The 18,904-nt window shown below is 40.0% G+C and overlaps 1 protein-coding gene across 6 annotated transcripts in view; it reads left to right on the forward strand.

Moving 5' to 3' along the window:
* Positions 1–18,904, forward strand: part of EPB41L4A (erythrocyte membrane protein band 4.1 like 4A) — a 295,134-nt gene that overhangs the window by 262,679 nt on the left and 13,551 nt on the right. For all 6 annotated transcript variants that reach the window (XM_061429902.1, XM_061429905.1, XM_061429904.1 and 3 more), the window contains 3 exons: positions 996–1,043; positions 2,146–2,223; positions 13,111–13,230. In XM_061429902.1, the coding sequence (XP_061285886.1) occupies positions 996–1,043; positions 2,146–2,223; positions 13,111–13,230 (246 nt within the window). The remainder of the gene's footprint in view (positions 1–995; positions 1,044–2,145; positions 2,224–13,110; positions 13,231–18,904) is intronic.

An 18,904-nucleotide genomic window follows, 5' to 3' on the forward strand; every position in this document is an offset into this window, starting at 1 on the left:
GCATTCAGGTGAGAGCTGACATCAGATTATAGCAGAACTTGGCTTGGTGGATTGTGTTATGGAATTGGGTTTGTTTGCTTAACTTGCGGCAAGTCAGACATTGAGACGCCAAGGTTTGCAGCAGAGAAATCATTAATTCACAAGATAGCCAAACAAGTTGATGGGAGAACACATCCAAAACTTGTCTCCCTGAAGGTCAGACTTAGGGATGTTTGTAGGATAAAGAGGCAGGGTGTATCAGGCGTGGGGAGAGGTGATTGAGGTAAGAAAAGGGAGGTAATCAGTGGTTTCTGCAAGAGTGGTCAAGCTTCATGGTTCTCCGTGGCAACTGTTCAGAAGATGGCAGAGTTAGTGTGTTCTGAGGGTAGAGGTTTTGGCCCTCTAGCATCAAAAGATCATCCGTCTGACACTCACGCATGGCCAGTTGAATGGTCAGTGGTTTCAACCAGTTTGAACTGGGTAAGGACTAACTCCACATTCCTGAAAAACAATTTAAGCAACCATTACTATAGTGACCCATACATCGGAGGTGTTATCCATAAGGAAGCTAGGGAGTGGTTAGTTTAAAATCAACTAAAAGCAAGTGAGGCAGGTTGGATTTGGTGCGCCTAATCAGGTTAGTGCTCTGTTTCAGTTGCAGATCTGGACACTACAATTGAACTCTGTTATTGGATGAATGGAACTTAACAGATAATTAGTTATATCTGTTAATTACTTAATGGATAATTACAGACACAGATAATTGTGCATAATTACTTATGGACTGTTTGTAGCCCCTGCTAGCCTGTTGGCTTCTTGAGGCCATTTGATATCGTTTCTGGGATGTGTTGTAGAGCTGGGCATGTATGTGTGACTCATGTGTTTGGTGACTGACGTGAGTGGATGACTGTGTAATGTGCATTAACTGAAGTAAAACTCATTCTGGTATGCTTTCCTTAGCCAGTTGATAATTTTCTATTCTCCTGAATGAATTATTATTCTTTTCCCCCCCATAGGAAAGCCCATAACAGTGGTGAAGATTCAGATCTAAAGCAAAGGAGGAGGTAAAAAAGCCAAAATGGAAGGAGGGTCAAGGGAGAGGGAAAGGGCTTAGCAGGTCAGCACAGCTCAGACCTGAGGCAAGAGTGTGGGAAATGTTTGGTTTTATTAGTGACTGCTTTAAGGATATTGTAATTTTTTAAACTTTGAAATAACAATTTTGGCTGCAACTGGTTCTCCGTCTTCCATTCCTTAACATCTTTAGGAGTTTCTCTCTCTCTCTTTTTTTTTTTTTTTACCCTGCTCCTTTTTGTCTTAGAGGAGCTATCTCCATTATCTCTCTTTTTCTTTTTTTCTTTTCTAGTCTCTTTCTTTCTGTTTTTCTTTTTGGCCACACCACACCGTGGCATTTGGGATCTTAGTTCCCTGACCAGGGATCGAACCCATGCCCCCTGCAATGGACGTGTGGAGTCTTAACCACTGGGCTGTCAGGGAAGTCCCTCGCTTATCTCTTGCTACAGTAAAACCATCTGGAACGGGGTGGTTGAATATAACAACAACCATATATATCTTATATGATTCTATTGATTGAACAGCAGTTTGTTAGCTAGTTTAACTGGTCCCTGGCAGAATGGCTGTCCGCTTGGGAACTCACTCTGTCTGTGATCTCTGCGCCTGGTTAACCTAGGTGGCTGGGAAGAAGCAGAAGCTACCAGCCCTGTTAAGAGATAGTCCTAGAACTGGCAGAGTATCCCTTCTACCTCCTTCTGTTGGAAAAATCACTCATAGGACCAGCACAAATTCAAGGGGAGTGGAAATAAACTCTCCCTCTCTTCATGGGGGTAGGGGTTTGACAGGACTTTGAGTCCATATTTAGTCCACCCCAGGGACTTACAGCTTTTCCACATCAGAGTTCTGTTGAAAGCACTTGATTCTGTGGTCCTTTCTAGGAGCATGGTGACATTTACTTTAGTCTGCTTCCACATTTCTTATAGACATTCAGATGGCTAGCTGAATTGAGGAACTGATTGGGAGAGGGTTATAACAACTACTTATGTTTGAATTGGTAATTTTATTGCAAAATTAATTCTAAAGAACCTACATGAACCGTTCTGAAATTTTTCATTTGTCATAAATATAGTTTTTTTCCTCTTATTTTCTTTTCAGGTCACGCTCACGCTGTAATACAAGCAGTGGTAGTGAATCAGAAAATTCTAACAGAGAGCACCGGAAAAAGAGAAACAGGTAATGTTGGAATATGATAGTTAACAGAAACTCTGAAATCAGCGGCTACCACTGATTGTAGAAGCTGTGTGTCCTATGAATTTTTATACCTGATTTTTCTCAGTTGTATTTAAGAAGAAATCTGGAATGATTCTGAAGTACTATTTTAGGAAACCTCAGCTCTTTGAACTGAGTTTCTTATCTTTATAATAAGATGATTAAACAGTTTGACAGTGATGTCCCTTCTTGTTAATTAAAAAAAATAAAAAGCAATGATCTGTATTTAGGTACAACATGTAGTGAATTTGCCTAAGAGTGGTAAGAAATTTTATCATTTGTAGAGAGATTTCTCCCTGAAGTGTCTTTTAACTTGACATCATTATTCTTTGCCCAACTAAAAACCAAGACACTCATAGTTGCATACTTTTAGTCTTATGTATATTTAATGCAAATGTGTTTATACTTGTGCTAGGCACACGCAATTAGATGGGTAAATGCAATTAGTTCATATTTTTAGGACTTAGTCTTAAGAGCTTGTTACTAACATGATTTGACATGTAATCAATATTAGTGATGGCAATGCATTGATTTAATCAGTTCTTCCTAATTCTGAAATATTTATCTGCAAACAAGTGATCCATGATGAAAGAACACCAAGTTGGGGAGCTGAGGGATATAGTTATCGGTTATGCCAGTTTCTAATCCAGTGGTTCTCAGCTGGGGACAGTTTTGTTTTCCCTCTCTTCCCTGGCAGTGTTTTGGGATACTTTTGGCTGTCACAGCTGGGGGTTGCTACTGACTAGGGATGCTGCTGGACGTCCGACAGTGCAGAAGGCAGCACTGCACAGCCGGAACACCTAGCCCAAGATGGCAGTGGTGACCGTGGGGAAGCCCGTCCCCACCTGACGTAGACTCCGGCGTGGTTGCTTCTTCTGGGTTGCCTCTTGCTGAGGAGGTTGCATGAGATGCTCTCTGGGGTCCTTGTTTTGTGTTCAGAGCCCTTGTGCGTGGCATGCACTGAACTGGCCTCCCTCTCTAACTGCAGCACCTATGTCATAACCGCCCAGACAGCACTGTGAGAGTGGACCACTCTCTTAGGAAAACTTTCTGTGTTGAGCCTTCTTGATAGAGGTGAGATCTCAATGTGTTAGGACAGTTTTCTCAAGGAAATGATCCCAATGTCTTCATCTATAAAAACCCAAGTGTGGACGGTAGCTTTCCCTCAGGTATGCTCTTCCCACTCTAAAATCCAGTATTTCTGCACAGACAACACAAAACAAACGGAAAAACACCTCCTGCATCTCCATGGACCTAGTTATCAAGCCAGTGTCTTGACAAATATATTTCTGTTTTGCTTGGTGTATTCTGAGTTTGTGCATGCTAGGTTGCTTTAGCCCCTCTCTTTGTGACCCTATGGACCAGGGCCTGGTGCGCTATTCTCAACTTCTCAGAGCCAGCCTATTTCAAAACTGTCTTTTTGAGCCAGAAGTGCTAACTTGACATTTGCTGTTAAAATGAAACACTATTCAAAGGTTGCCAGCAAATTCCTAAATAGCTCATTACTGATCTAGAAGCATTGGCTTTAATATTCCTAATAGGTGTTTTCTGCCTCTACCCTCGTTTCATCAACAATTTTTCAGATTGGCTTTTTTGTACTGTATAAATAGTATATTTTAGAATGATGGTGGTTCTGAATGTTTAAATGCTAAAGTACTTTATAAGGCTATTAATGAGAAATTGCTTTCAATGCACACTGACACAAAGACTTGCAAAAATAATTTCTTTCACCTGTGGAGATACTGCCCTGGGCTCACACAGGGTGGCTGTGTCTGTAGAAGATGGGGTCTGGAGTCCGGCTCTCAGAGGCATAGCAGAAGGTGGGCAAAGGAAGGAGCAGGTCTTGCAGTGCTAATCCCATGGCTGAGACTCCTGGTGGAGGCACAGCGTGCGGGGCGGTGCCGCGCAGGACTCTGCCCCGGGGGCCACGTACCCGTGATGCAGTGCTGCCACTACCCACTCCACCCCATTATCAGCCTTTAAAATCGTGCCAGAACCCACTCACTCTACCTTGGGATACGCGGGTCTGAATATTTATACTGTGGCCCTGCTAATGGTCCCAACATGTCTTGTGTCTGTAATGAAGGGTTGTCTAACGATGTCTGACTGTCAACTTTGGGGAGAGAATGAATCTCTTCAACCTCAGTTGCCTTTCCTTATTTCCATTGGTAGGGTGACCCAGCCAAGCTCTCACCAGCGTCCTTTGTGCTTTTATTAAAGGACTCTGGTAACCCTAGAATGAGGCAAAGTGAGTCTTGAACGTGCTGATTTTCTGCTTCCTGCCAGCAAGGTCTCTAAATTCAGCTCCGGATACTTTCTCACTTTGAAAGTCAGAGCCTGCACCCGAGACACTCATTTTCCTATCTCCCCATGGGAACTGTAGCCTGGGGCAGAAGGACAAAGACTGTGCACATTAGGTTTTTAAGCACTGTTTTGAAGCCCATGTTGTGTCCAGTGGAGCTCTGGACAGACTCTCTCCAGAGAGACGTTCTGGAGACTGTGTGTGGTCTTCAGGATGATATTTCCTCTGCCACTGCTTCTTGCTGTTGTTGCAATTTTTGTTGTTGTTGTTCGTTTCTTTGTTTGCTTTTTTAACATGAGGAAGGTCTCTCATATTAGGTTTGAGACAATCCTGTGTCAATACTGTTTTTTCAGTGTCTACCTGTTGGAGTTCAAGCTGCTTTGCTGCTCCCATAGATAACAGTTTCAGTATCTCTCATTTGCATGAAGAGAAGCACAAGTCAACAAGACAGTCTTACAAATCAGCTTTATTCAAAGCAGTGGTTGTGGCTTTGAACAGACATGGAAAAACTCATAATCCACACTGACCCTGGAAGGCTAGTATTAGAAACAGGATGTTGTTTAGATTCAATTTTAGAAAAATATGACTGTAGATAAGCAACCTCCTCTGTTAGCTTTGGGTCGAGAGCTCGTGAGGCCAGATGGGTGAGGAATAACTGCAGGGTATCATTCCACAGAATTTCCAACAGCAGAGACTTAAGCCTCCTTTGTTTGGGAAATTGTTTATGTATTTCTTAATCCTCTTTCACTTTAGTTGTTTCTTTATTGTTTTCATAATCTGCATGGGTACCTACAGTTTTCCAGATTTTGAGGTTTGAGAAAGTAGTTTTTTTTTTCCTCTGTATAATTAACTGGAAGTTGGAGCAGTTTCTTGTTATAACATCTTTAAGATGACAGAGTCCTTATTTTCCCCTCAGTGTCTCTAGTATGTGAAGTCGCTCAGTCGTGTCTGACTCTTTGCGACCTCATGGACTGTAGCCTACCAGGCTCCTCCGTCCATGGGATTTTCCAGGCAAGGGTACTGGAGTGGGTCGCCATTTCCTTCTCCAGGTAATCTTCCCGACCCAGAGATTGAACCCGGGTCTCCCGCATTGTAGGCAGATGCTTTACTGTCTGAACCACCAGGGAAGCCTGGTGGTGTCTCTACGTACACCTTTCTCTTCATCTCTCTTCTCTTCTCTCCCTTTCTTACTCTATCACATTTTTTTCCCTCACCAGGTCCCTCCTATTCTTTTCTTTTCTTAGTTTCTTTCTCACTCTTTCTTTCCTGTCCTCTTTGACATCTGTCTTTGTTTAGGAACCAGTGATAAAATGTCAAAAAAAAAAAAAAAAAGCAAAGATAAAACCCTAAGGGAGTGGGTCAGGGTTTTGGTTCTGCCGTGTCCTGCTGTTTGACCTTGGGCAACTCATTTAATCAACTTAAACTTAGCTTTGTCATCCTTAAAATGGTGTGTGTACTGCCTGGTCTGTTTTCTTGAGTTCCTGCAAAGACTAACTGAGCTATAAGAGGTGATGGCGCTGTGGCGGACAGAGCTGGATATCTAATTTTGGTGTCATTGCCTCTTCTTTGGCTGTCCTGACCTCTCCTACACCCTCTTTCTAGCCTTTTCCACTTTTCTTTTAACTTTGTCCTCCATTTCCCCATCTTCCCTATCTACACATTTGTATTTTCAGACCAGGCTTTTTTATCCTTTGATTGATGGGTAGGTTTTAGGGGTATCATAATCTCAAGCAATTTTATGTAAAATTCTCTGTTTCCAAGCATACAATTTTCTGGTGATAAGAGTCTGTAGATTTAATCAGATTCTTAAGAGGGTATCTGATCTCTAAAAAGTTATAAAGTGGTCATTATGATCTAAATAATGAAAGATAGATTGATATTGGGAAATGGAGTTGATATCTTAGTTCACTGGTAGGGTTGAAATCTAAAAGGCTGCAAATTTCTTTTGAGATTACTTACTTTTCTATACCGATTTGTGAAAAAATTGGTTCAATTAAATTAATCAAATTAGAAACCTACCAAGTACAGAGAAGCATTAAATTAATGATCTTTGTGAGTATTAGATTGCATTAGTTTTTACTAGTTAGAATTTTGAATCTTGCACGTAAAATCAGAAGTGTCCGTTGGCTCCTCTTTGTGGATTTGAACCCCTGGGCCATTCTTGGGACTTGCCCACAGAGCATGTTGGAGGAGGACCTAAGAAGTAGATCTATCACGGTGAAGCCTTTCATAAGCCAGCTTTCCCTGAAAATACCTTGAGCTTAATAAAATATCCTTCACATTCAAAGGAACTGGTCTGCAAAATATCCTTTGTGCTGTTGATGAAAATCAGCTCTCCTTTAGGCATTCACTGGGATCTGTGGATTACTCAGTCATTAGCTTTGATGTGTTGCTAGGCTTTTAGGATTTGAAGTGGGAGATTTGGAGGAGGTAGGGGGCAGTGAGGCAGAGAACCCGTCTGGTGTTTTTGCATAAGCATAAAAGTGGAAGTAACTCTGGAGCCTGGCAAAAATTAAAAGAGTAAGAAAAATGAGAGAAGCTGGGGGTAAGAACAGGACTAGAATAAATTGGCAACAGGGGACCATTTGGACCTTTCCCAAATTTCATTCTGAGCCGTTTGCATCATAATCACATGAATTATGTACATGAGGCGATATGTATGCACATGTGTGCATGCGTGTGGGTGAAATAGAGCACAGAACAAAGAATGAGGGACCGTGCATTATGAATCTGCCCCTGCTTTGAAGAGCTCCGTGCCTAGAAGCTGGTTCCTTTACCCTCTGAGTTTTAATTTTCTTACATGCTAAATGGGATCATACCTGCCTGGCCTACCTCATGAGGTTTGTGAAGATCTGAGATAACGGATGTGCTTTGAAAAGCAGAAAGAGCCCTGCATTCGACTGATGAGAATGTTCAGTGCTGCTCAGTGTTACCTGAAGTCCCCATTGTATCTACAGAGTGGGGGCAGCTCCCTTTAACAACAAAGAGACCAGTGTTTCTAACATGTGAGTTTATCCTGCCACAAATGTTAGAGTTTCCTCCTGCTTTTTAGGTGTCTCTTAGAATCTGTATCTGAATAATGGATTAAGATGGTTTGAAGTATTTTAAATGCATTCCACAAAGTCTTTTATATTATTTTTCTGAGAAAAGTAAGAAACCATCCTCTGTGGCACTGCAGGTAACAGGGACGATACGGCTGAGGCAGGCAAATCTAGATCACAGCCTTGGTAGGGTTTTGTTGTTGTTAGAATCATAAAACAAAACATTACTGTCCCTGTGCCTTAAGGGAAAGATGTGTTTTGGATGATGGCAAAGTTAAACCCAAGGGTGTTTATTCCACATGGCCTGAAAATAGATAACTGTTTCCTCGCAAGCATGCCCTCCTGCCTGGTTCCTGTCCCTGACAGAAATGTCTGGGCTGCAAACCAGGTACAAATTGCGGGGCTGGAGTGGGTAGTCTGTTCAGAGCCACTGGAAGTGACGTTTACTGTGCTCCACACATGGCACAGCATTCTGATTTCTACTTTACTAAGTTGTATTAAGATTTAAACATTTGATAATGGATAATTTAGGAATTCCAGAGCATAATCCAAATTGATAGAGACGACTATGGAAGCCCAAAGCTACAGCAACAGAGAAATGTTCTCAGAGGACTAAACTCGAGGCAGGTTGAATGATTACGAAAACAGAAGCAGAGTTGGGGAGAGGAAATTATGCTGCAGGTAGCCCATTTTAGGAGGGAGAGCATAAGGTGTAAGTGGAAGACATTGAAGTACCTTTAAGAGCAAATAAGATTAATTTATCGATGGTGGGGGGAGATGGGAAAAGCAAATGAATTTTTTGCTTGCTGGTCTTCAGGGAGTATGTCGACAGATGCCTGGAACTGATATAAATTTCCCTAGGGAAGAAAAACTACTGAAAAAAAAAGAAGGTTGGTTTATAGCAGGTGATCCCAGAATGAGAGCTGTTGTTGAGAAGCACAAGTCCACAATCGGTTAGGAACTGCAGAGTTACTGTTAGCGATGGAGTGGCCATATGAAGCAATTGTCTGGAGAGTCGTGCTGTAGCTGAAGAGTGGAGGTTTGTTTCAAAGAACAATGAACAAATGAAGCACAAAGAGAAAAACATGGAGTTTTAAATCTGGAAAGGATCTTCACAGTAATTCAGTAGATGAAGAAACAGACTTACCAAAGAAGGTTAAACGTTTTGCCCAGAGATCTCTGAGTCAGATAACAACAGAGCTGGAACTAGGCTGAACTCAGGAGCAACAGGGATTGCTCCTTATCATCCAAAGCGTCATTCTACATTTGCTCTGTAAGATTGCTCAGGTTTGTATTAAACATGGCCTTTTATCTCAGTGAAGGAGAAATGAATTAAGAACTGGTCTAAAGGAATGTCCTGTTAGGAAGGAAACTGCCCTGGTAAAGCTAGAGGACCAAGTAAAATCCACAAGGATTTGTATAAGACTTCATGTGGTAACGTGAAGAATTTTGCAGAAGCAGCAGAACTATAACGGGGAAGATGGAAAGAAGAGACTAAGAATAGTCATTATCTTCATTATTGTTATCAAATGATTATATGGCATTTCATCTTCACAATCTTTTACAAACTTTAATTAAGTGTCACATGCAGTTAAAATCTAAATTGCGTGGATAGCCTGGAAAAGTAGGGTGTTGAAGTTTGGTGAGATACGAAGGAAGTATGTCAGAACTCTCTTATTCTGAAATATTACTGGAAAATGCTCTGATCTAGAGCAACTCTCTTCCTTACACATTAACTGAAACACAAAAGCCGAGACTTCCTTGGTGCTCCAGTGGTTGAGACTCTGCACTCCCACTGCAGGAGCTGTGGGTTCCATCCCTGTTGTGGAACTAAGATCCCGCATGCTATGTGGCGTAGCCAAAAAAACATAAAATGATGGAGAATTAAAAAAAAAAAAGCCTTCTTATGGTTAGGCTTCTTAGTCTAGCTGTTAAGTCTTCTTAGTTGTACTGAGGAAATAGACAAAATATGATATGTAGAGTTATTGCCTTAGTGGATACAGGAAAGAAATGTTTAGCATTTTTGAGGTTCAACTTTAAATATAACATTTGAAAATGAATGTATTCCCAGTAAAAAATGCAATGGACTCTTTCCCCCCTTAACACTTTCATGACTGTAAAAAGTCAAAATAGAAAACATTTTGACTTTTCAAAAGGCCCTGTATCAATATAATGCTTACAGTATTTTTATTCTTCATAATTTAAATATCTGCATTAAAATTAAAATCTATCAGGAAAGAAGCAAAACCCAATACTCTGTGTGTCCCACGTCTCAGGAGAAATGAGACTCACAAAATAGAACCATTATAGGATATGTGTTGTACATGTAAAGATTTCTTTAGTTACTTATGCATAAACAAAACAGTTAACCTCTGCCTCCTAAGGACTGAGTATTACAGTATTCTTGCCTTTAAGGGTAAGATTTTTCCTTTCCAAGTAGCATCTGTATTTTCCGGAGCAGGTCAGTGATGGAAGAAATGACACTTTTACTCTTGTAATGAGGTACCATTAACCAGAGGCCTTTTGTAAGGGTGTAATTTCAAACTTCATTACAGACTAAGGCAGCCACACCACCCATTACTCAGGAAAATGTGCTTCTGTTGTGACTCTGCAATGAGCCTTACATTTTTAATGCACCTTGTTAGAATATTTATGAAGCTGCATCACCGGTAGAGGGCATCTGTCTCTGGAACATGTGGGTCCCAAGGATATTAACTGACAGGGTTTCATTGCCCTCACTTTCAACTATTTGATTAGGAAGATAGAAGTTAAAGGTACAGGCCACGGTCTGAAATTCTTTCTGATACGGTTCTTATTACTAGTAAGGTACTGGAAGTAGGAGTTTTCATTTCTGTTACCAGAGAAAAGCCTCAGCATGAAGGTAGCTAGCTAAAGTCCACAACAGAAGAAGGAGCATATACTCCACTCCTTGTGCTTCCTTTGAAATGTCTAGGGAATGTTCTTCTCGAAAAAGTATGTTTGCCTCAGTCAGGTTTCACCCTTGCTGGCACACCTGACCCCTCAAAAATATTTAAAGGTTCTGACTTAACTGATAAAAACAAAATTAGTGAAATTTAGTCCTGTCCATGAACTATACAGTGATTTAGCTCAGCATGGAAGCTGCATCTAGAAGACTCCAGGCTTGGGAGCCGCACGGACCTGGTTCTACATCTATCCCCGGGCAACGCAAGGTGTGGGTTCCTGTGAGAAGGGAGCTATCTCCTTGCCAGCCTGACACCTTCCCACTGACCACCTCTTCCTAACTTTGGACTCCTCAGTCCTGGGGGTGTACAGGACAGTGCTCCCCCAGCAGGTCTGGTTGGTCCCTGGCTGTCATGTGATACAGCGAATGGCTCGGAGGTGTAGGTTTTGGCTATGAAAATCCATATACATATGTGTTTGTATATGTAGTCAAAATATAAAAAATAACAGTGTTTCAAATAATTATTAATAATCATATGACTTTGAATCGTATATCTTCTCATAGTTTTCTTTAGCTATGTCTAATATTCATATATCTTCTCATATTTTTCTTTAGCTATTTCTAATGTTCAAATTCATAACCACATATGTTCAATTTTAATTTCCTTTGGATATACCATGAGAGAGGGAACTATGTTCTTGAATTTGTAAAAAATACCATGATTGTATCCTGTTAATAATATTCAAATAATAGAAATGAAAGCTTTAGTGAGGAAATAGATACAGTTCAAAGACTTGAAGTGTGTTACAGATAAGTTTTTACTTAACACAATTCCTCTTTAATATAGAGAGATTTAAATAGCTTTTTCCTTTTAAGCTACTTTTAGTTTTTTTTTTAAACTTGAATTTGCTTTCCTTTGTCTCTGTTTAAGTGAGATGAATATTTGTCACTGTCTACTGATCTGCATTATAAGCAAATCCAGATACCATCCCACAGTGCTGTAAGAGGGCAACCAAAAGACATCTGTTCAGTGAAAGAAATGACTCCAGACTTGCCTATTCTTTTCATTTCTCTTTTGAGACAGTTATGCTCATGCAGTCCGAGTACTGGATGATTACTGTGTGATGCCATGCTGCTCTCCCATGTCCTGGGAGCAGCAGTGTGAAAGAAACAGCCTGGAGTGGCTTCCTCAAGAAATTACATAAAGTCAGAGTTAAAGATTCAGATAACAGTTGTCTGATTTTTGCAAGAAATACTCATGGCTTTACAGCATCAGTGCATTCTAGACATTATTTACACATTAAGTATGCACTTGCTTTAATTTAGTACTTGTTTCCCTCTCTCCCCTGTAACTCCTCACCCTTGTTTTTAGAAAGACTTGATGTATCTGCAGACTGGGTGTGGTCCATGATGGTTTTTGCTAGGTCCGTTCAGTATCTTCACACTCATAATTGATTGCCATTACTTAAAAAATTAAAGAGTTCATTAAAAAAAGATCCAGATTTGTAGATTATCTTTTGAAAACTGACAGGATTGATAATATTGTCCCCTGACCTCACATGACAAGTGCCTGTACCCCCAGCCCCTTCTCCCCCCAGCTTCACTTTCCCTTGGTTTGTTCTCCCTGCCAGGACCCTGGCCACACTGAGTGCTCAGCCCTCATTCTCTCTTAAACACGCTAGCAGCGTAACCAGAACGTTCTGTGCCTACCCCACTGCCAAGGCATTATGCCACCATATTTAACTGTTTGAATTTCTAGCTTTCATACGTGACCACTGGAAAGACCATAGCCTTGACTAGATGGACCTTTGTTGACAAAGTAATGTCTCTGCTTCTTAATATGCTGTCTAGGTTGGTCATGGAGAAGGCAATGGCACCCCATTCCAGTACTCTTGCCTGGAAAATCCCATGGATGGAGGAGCCTGGTGGGCTGCCTTCCATGGGGTCGCTAAGAGTCAGACACGACTGAGCGACTTCACTTTCAATTTTCACTTTTCACTTTCATGCATCGGAGAAGAAAATGGCAACCCACTCCAGTGTTCTTGCCTGGAGAATCGCAGGGACGGGGGAGCCTGGTGGGCTGCCGTCTGTGGGGTCCCACAGAGTCGGACACGACTGAAGTGACTTAGCAGCAGCAGTAGCATGTTGGTCATAACTTTCCTTCCAAGGAGTAAGCGTCTTTTAATTTCTTGACTGCAATCATCATCTGCAGTGATTTTGGAGCCCTCCAAAATAAAGTCTTCCACTGTTTCCCCATCTATTTGCCATGAAGTGACGGGACCGGATGCCATGATCTTAGTTTTCTGAATGTTGAGCTTTAAGCCAACTTTTTCACTCTCCTCTCTTACTTTAATCAAGAGGCTCTTTAGTTCCTCTTCACTTTCTGCCATAAGGGTGGTGTCATCTGCATTTCATTTCTTAATAACTTATAAATAGCTTACTTAATAACTTTTTGATACCTTTGACACCTTTGACCTTTGACCTTTTTGATAACTTTGATACTTTTTGACAGCACATTTAGGATGAACTGATAAAGGTAACACATGTATGGGTGTTAACTTTAGGTAAACGTTGTTTCTTTTCAGAATACGGCAGGAGAATGATATGGTTGATTCGGCGCCACAGTGGGAAGCTGTATTAAGGAGACAAAAGGAGAAAAACCAAGCGGACCCGAACAATAGACGATCCAGACACAGATCTCGCTCGTATGTGCTCCCTCTTTATGCCTGAATTTAAAAGCTCAGAAGTTTTGGTAGCATGTGGATTCTGGGGCGCATTGGACTGTCTCTTTTGAGGTCTTCTAAAGTGGTTCAGGTTTATCACAATTATCCTATATCTGTCATATTTACTTTGTTTTATTGTGACACTCATCAACTATCTCTGAAGGGGTAGAAGTTGGAGCACAGCCAAAGCAAAATATCTTAAACACAAGGCTATCAAAATCATGTTTTGTTTTGTTTTTAAACAAAAGTGTATATTCAGCTGAGTAAGTAGGAAGTCTCCTTTGTTCTGGAGCCAGACTGTTGGTGAAATACCTGCTGCTTCTCTCCTCTGAAGCCTTGGTCCAGGTTGAACTAGCAATGACTAACTTCCCATCAAATTACCATTTGTGAGCAGTTGTCAGTGAGTGATTCATTATGTCCCAGCTAGGCAATGCCAAGCGTGAGCTCAATTATCCCATGATGATGAGATTGCCAGTCCCCCAGATCAATTTTTTTTGAACTGATAATGTTTATACTTAAAAAAAAATATGCATCATCCAGATTTAGACTCCCCACTCCCACCTCTTGTTCCAAAGCATCTCATTCTTTTTTTGATGAGCAAGAAGTTGATTTATTAATATAGGGCACTTATGAGAGATATAAGTGGGCAGACAAGGGGACTGTGCTCCAAGAACTAAGAGGGAAAGCAGCTTTATGTATTCTGTCTATGGATATGCACTTCATAGACTTGAGTATGGGCCACCCCAGAAGGTTAGAGGCCCCGGGAGATGGGCATATTCCATGGAGAGAATGTGACCCATTTTAAAAGGTGAGAGTGGCCCCCAATGATGCCTTTTTAAAAAATGCATACTTTTAAAATGTATTGTTTATTTGGCTGTACTGGGTCTTTGTCGCTGCGCAGGCTGTTCTCTGGCTGCGCCGAGTGGGGGCTACACTCCAGCTGCAGTCGGCTGGCTTCTCATTGCAGTAGCGTCTCTTCTTGTGGAGTGTGGCCTGTAGGGCGTGTCGGCTTCCGTGCTCGTGGCTCCTGCACTCTGGAGCACAGGCTCGGGAGTTGTGGTGCACAGGCCTGATTGCTCTACCGCATGCGGGACCTTCCTGGACCAGGGATCGAACTCATGTCTCCCGCATGGGCAGATGGATTCTTTACAGCTGAACCATCCCAGGGAAGCTCCAAAGCATACATTTTTAAAATGAAAAGTGAGCTGGGACTAACTACCTATATCCCTTTATGATCCTGGGTAGGTAGATGTCTCGTGTTGCCTACACGTGGAAGGAGAGATAGTGTCTCGGGTATGGGTTTTCTTTATTCTGTCAGTGGAGGAATTACATTGACTGAGCTTTGAGTGATACATCCTTGCATTCCTGGGTTAAATGCCCAATAAACCTACTATCCTTTCCATATATTGCCACTTTCTATCTAATATTTTGTTAAGATTTTTTTCCACATGTTCATGAGAGATTCTGGTTTACAATTCTTGTAGCATTTGTGTCAGTTTTTTTTTTTTTAAACAGGGGTATGCTGGTCATTTAAAATAGTTTAGGAATTTTCCCTTGTTTTCTCTATTTTCTGAGAGTATAAAATTAACAGTGTTCTTTCCATAAATATTGATATAACTTACCCAGGAAACCAACCCTTCCATGAACTTTCTTTGTGGTAAGTCTTAAAGTACAAACTGAAATTCTTTAACAGATACTGGGCTGTTAAGATTGTGTCCGCTTGTTATGTGTAGGTTTCAGTAGTATGTGTTTTTAAAAGAATTTGTTCCTTTTATCTAAGTTGTTATCTTTTAATAAAAAATTTGTTTATGAGAATTCTATTAGTGTCCTTTGAACATCTGTTGTGATATTACCTCTTTCATTCCTGATGTGGATAAATTGTTTCTTCTTTTAATTTTCTCCTTAATTATGTTTTCTAGTTTTTCAAAGAACTAATTCTGGGTTTTGTTGATTTTCTTTGTCTGTTAACCACTCATTGATTTCTACTCTTTATTACTTTCTTCTATGTATTTTGTCTTTTATTTGCTCTTTTTTTAATCTTCTTAATGTGACACTGAAATCTGTGATTTCTTTGACCTTGTTTTTTTTTTAGTAGTGTGTTATTTAATTTCCAAGTATTTGGAGATTTTCTACATATCAAATTACTATTAATTTCTAATTTACTTGTATTTTGGTTAAGATCTGTAAGATTTCAATCATTTCAAATTTATTGAGATCTATCTTAAGAGCTAGCATATAGTCTTTAACGATGAATGATCTGATGGACTTGAAGAGAGTCATTCTCAGTTGTTGGGTATAGTCTACAAATGTCAGGTAAATCTAGTTAACTGAGAATGTTGTCTAGATGCTCTGTGACTTTGCTGATTTCTTTGTCTACTTTTCAATCAGTCATTGAGAGAGATGTTAAAATTTCCAATAATTGTGGATTTTTCTGTTTTACCCTTTAGTTCTGTCAGTTCTTGTTTCAGATTAGTGTGAAGCTCTGGCATTAGGTACACACATATTTGTGGGGGAAAAAAGTGGGGTTTTTTTTGGTCTACCTGATAAACTTTTTATCATTGTGACATGTCTTTTATTCTGGTACTGTTCCTTTCTCTGTATCCATTTTACCCACAAACTTTTGTGTGTATATGTATATGTGTACTTATATATAGCCATTATACTTTGTTCATGCTCACTTTTTACATGTTGTAGGAAAGTGAAAGTCACTCAGTTGTGTCCAACTCTTTGTGACCCTGTGGCCTGTAACCTCTGTCCATGGAATTCTCCAGGCAAGAATACTGGAGTCAGTAACCATTCCCTAACCAGGGGATCCTCCTGACCCAGGGATCAAACCCAGGTATCCCACATTGCAGGCAGATTCTTTACCAGCTGAGCTACTGCTTTCCAGGTGGCGCTAGTGGTAAAGAACCCGCCGGCCAATGCAGGAGACATAACAGATGCAGGGTCAGTCCCTGGGTCAGGAAGATCCCCTGGAGGAGGAAATAGCAACCACTCCTTACTCTTGCCTGAGAATCCCATAGACAGAGAAGCCTGGTGGGCTGTATAGTCCATAGGGTCACAAAGAGTCGGACATGACTGAAGTGACTTTTATTTTAGACCTAAGTATATCTTTATGATTAAAGCCCATCTCTTGATCTCTTGTAGATTGCAGTAATTTGTCTTAAATTTTTTTTTAAAAATACAGTCTGACCATCTATAACTTAAATTGAGTGTTTAGGATACTTGTGGGTCATATAATTATTAATATTTGGGGTTTAAACTTTCTTTTAAATCTTACATGATAAAAATATCAGACCAGAGAGAGGGTTATCTCAGAACAATGCAATTGTGTGATAGAATCATGTAAATAGTATGATATGTACCTTTCTGGAATTTAGTTTTTAAAACAAACCATAAAAAGACTTATCAAATGTTTGTGGTATGACTTTCTAATTGAACTTGATTATAGCTGATATGGCCAAAGTACAGTTAACAAAAAAATATAAATTTGAAGAGTAATTCTTTCAGAAGTTGCTCTGGCTGCTGAGTTAAAAGCAGATTGAGAAAGGAAAGGAAGCAGGAAGAGCAATTTAAAAAATTTTTCAGTGGTCCAAGTGTGAGGTGGTTTTAACTCAGAGAAGATTGTGGTGGTGGTGGAAGTGAAGTGGATGAATACACATTTTGGAAGGAAAGCTAATGGGTTCATAGTGTGAGGGATAGTGTGGATGAACTTTGGAGTTGACAGATTAAGTGAGTAGCCATGCCTTTTTACATACTTCATCCATGAGATGGAGAGAGATGGTCTGGTGTCTGTGGGAAGTGTTAAGGTTTCTGTTTCATTAGGTTTGAAAAACCAAGTTCGCGCTCAAACGGAAATGTCAGGTAGGCTGTTAGACAGAAGTGTTAAAATTCTGCAAGATTGTTCATTACTTTATTTAGGACAAACTGGACTCTGCCTTCTATTTGAGTCATGACATCAAAAACCCAAGGTTTGTTGACAGTTAAGAAAATATCTGATTGGTGCTGTTGTTAAGAACAGACCTATGTCTGCATTCTGGGCCTCTGAATGATAGCTTATTACCTCATCTCCATGAACTTCTTAGTGTCATGTATGATGATACCATCCTGAAGAGATTTTGCTGAACATTAAGTCAAATCATATATGTCAAGTGACAGCATAAATACTCACAATTGCAATTACTATAATTAGTAAGTTCTCCAGGTCTCAGTGTATCTGTATAAATAAGTTACTTGATTTTTTTCCCCTTGAAATGGGGAAGAGCTGAGAAAAGAGAGCAGGTTGAGGTCACTCACATTAGAACTAGAATTTGAGAATTTAGGAATCTCTAGGAACCACCACAGCTTTTCTTTCTTTTAAGTGAAAACGTAGAGCAGCAATCTGAAGAAAGTAATTAAAATTGTTCTTTAGATGTATCAATATTTGTAAGTGTATGTAGCATTTAAGATACTTAGTAAGCCACATATCTGTCAGTTACTCCCCTATTCTTGAATTGCTATGGTCATGTGTGTCAATTGCCCATAGAGAGGTATCCACTGAGGATTTAGAATGTTATGATACATCATTCACACATGATTCACTCATTGTTTTTTTAAATCTCCAGTGAAAAACTAGAAAATCGTGTTCATTATTAAATACCAGAGATACACAGTTGTAGAAAATACAAAATCCTCTTTCCTAAAACACATAAACTGAAATATGATTGGATATAATTTACTTGAATGTGGGAATGGTCCTATCTAGTTTATTCTTCAGCTTCATTGCCAAGACATTGATATTACATATCATTGGGAAACTTAAATGAAACTTCTTTTCTACATGGGTGAATTTTTTTATTTACTGGGATATTTGGAAAAGACATGGAAGTTGAAACAGTAAGTTCTTACAGGTTCAACTTGTATGTGCACGAAGGCTCAGGCTCCCTCTGGTGGCAATAATGTCTTACTACTTCTATGAAAAACAGTGAAAGATGAGGTTGTCAGAGTGGAATGATGTTCCCAGTTACACACAAAACAGAAGTCTGATGCCTTAGATAAAGATTTAGCATGAAGTTCCTGGAAGTGACTCCTGAGTGATCTTCAGCAACTAGGTTTCTGGGCTCTGTGGCTTTCTAATCTTTCTTTAATTCTTAGAGGGGGAGAGGGAAGGAGGAGAAGATTTAAGACATTGCATAATCATACCTATTCTGACCACTCAGGAATTTGATAAGCAATTACTGAGTTAAGTGTTCTGAATGTTTTAAATAAAGCTGTTTTATAAAATTGATTGTTTTAGTAACACATTTTCAACTCTAAATTTCCTTCTATTGGCAGTGATCCCAAAAATAAGTCAAATACTGTCATATGTATTTTTTTCAGCATAATATAGTATACAAAATATAGTATACTATGTACTATAATATGGGCTTCCTTGGTGGCTCAGATGGTAGAGAATTTACCTGCAATGTGGGAGAGCCAGGTTCAATCTCTGGCTCCCTGGAGAAGGGAATGGCAACTCTAGTATTCTTGCCTGGAGAATTCCATGGACAGAGGAGCCTGGTGGGTTATAATGCGGTCACAGAGAGTCGGACACAGCTGAGTGAATAACACTCTACTATAATATATAGCACATATTATATGTTATGGAGAAGGCAATGGCTCCCCACTCTAGTACTCT

This window comes from Bos javanicus, chromosome 10 (genome assembly GCF_032452875.1).
Source record: "Bos javanicus breed banteng chromosome 10, ARS-OSU_banteng_1.0, whole genome shotgun sequence".
NCBI classification, from domain to species: Eukaryota; Metazoa; Chordata; class Mammalia; order Artiodactyla; family Bovidae; genus Bos; species Bos javanicus.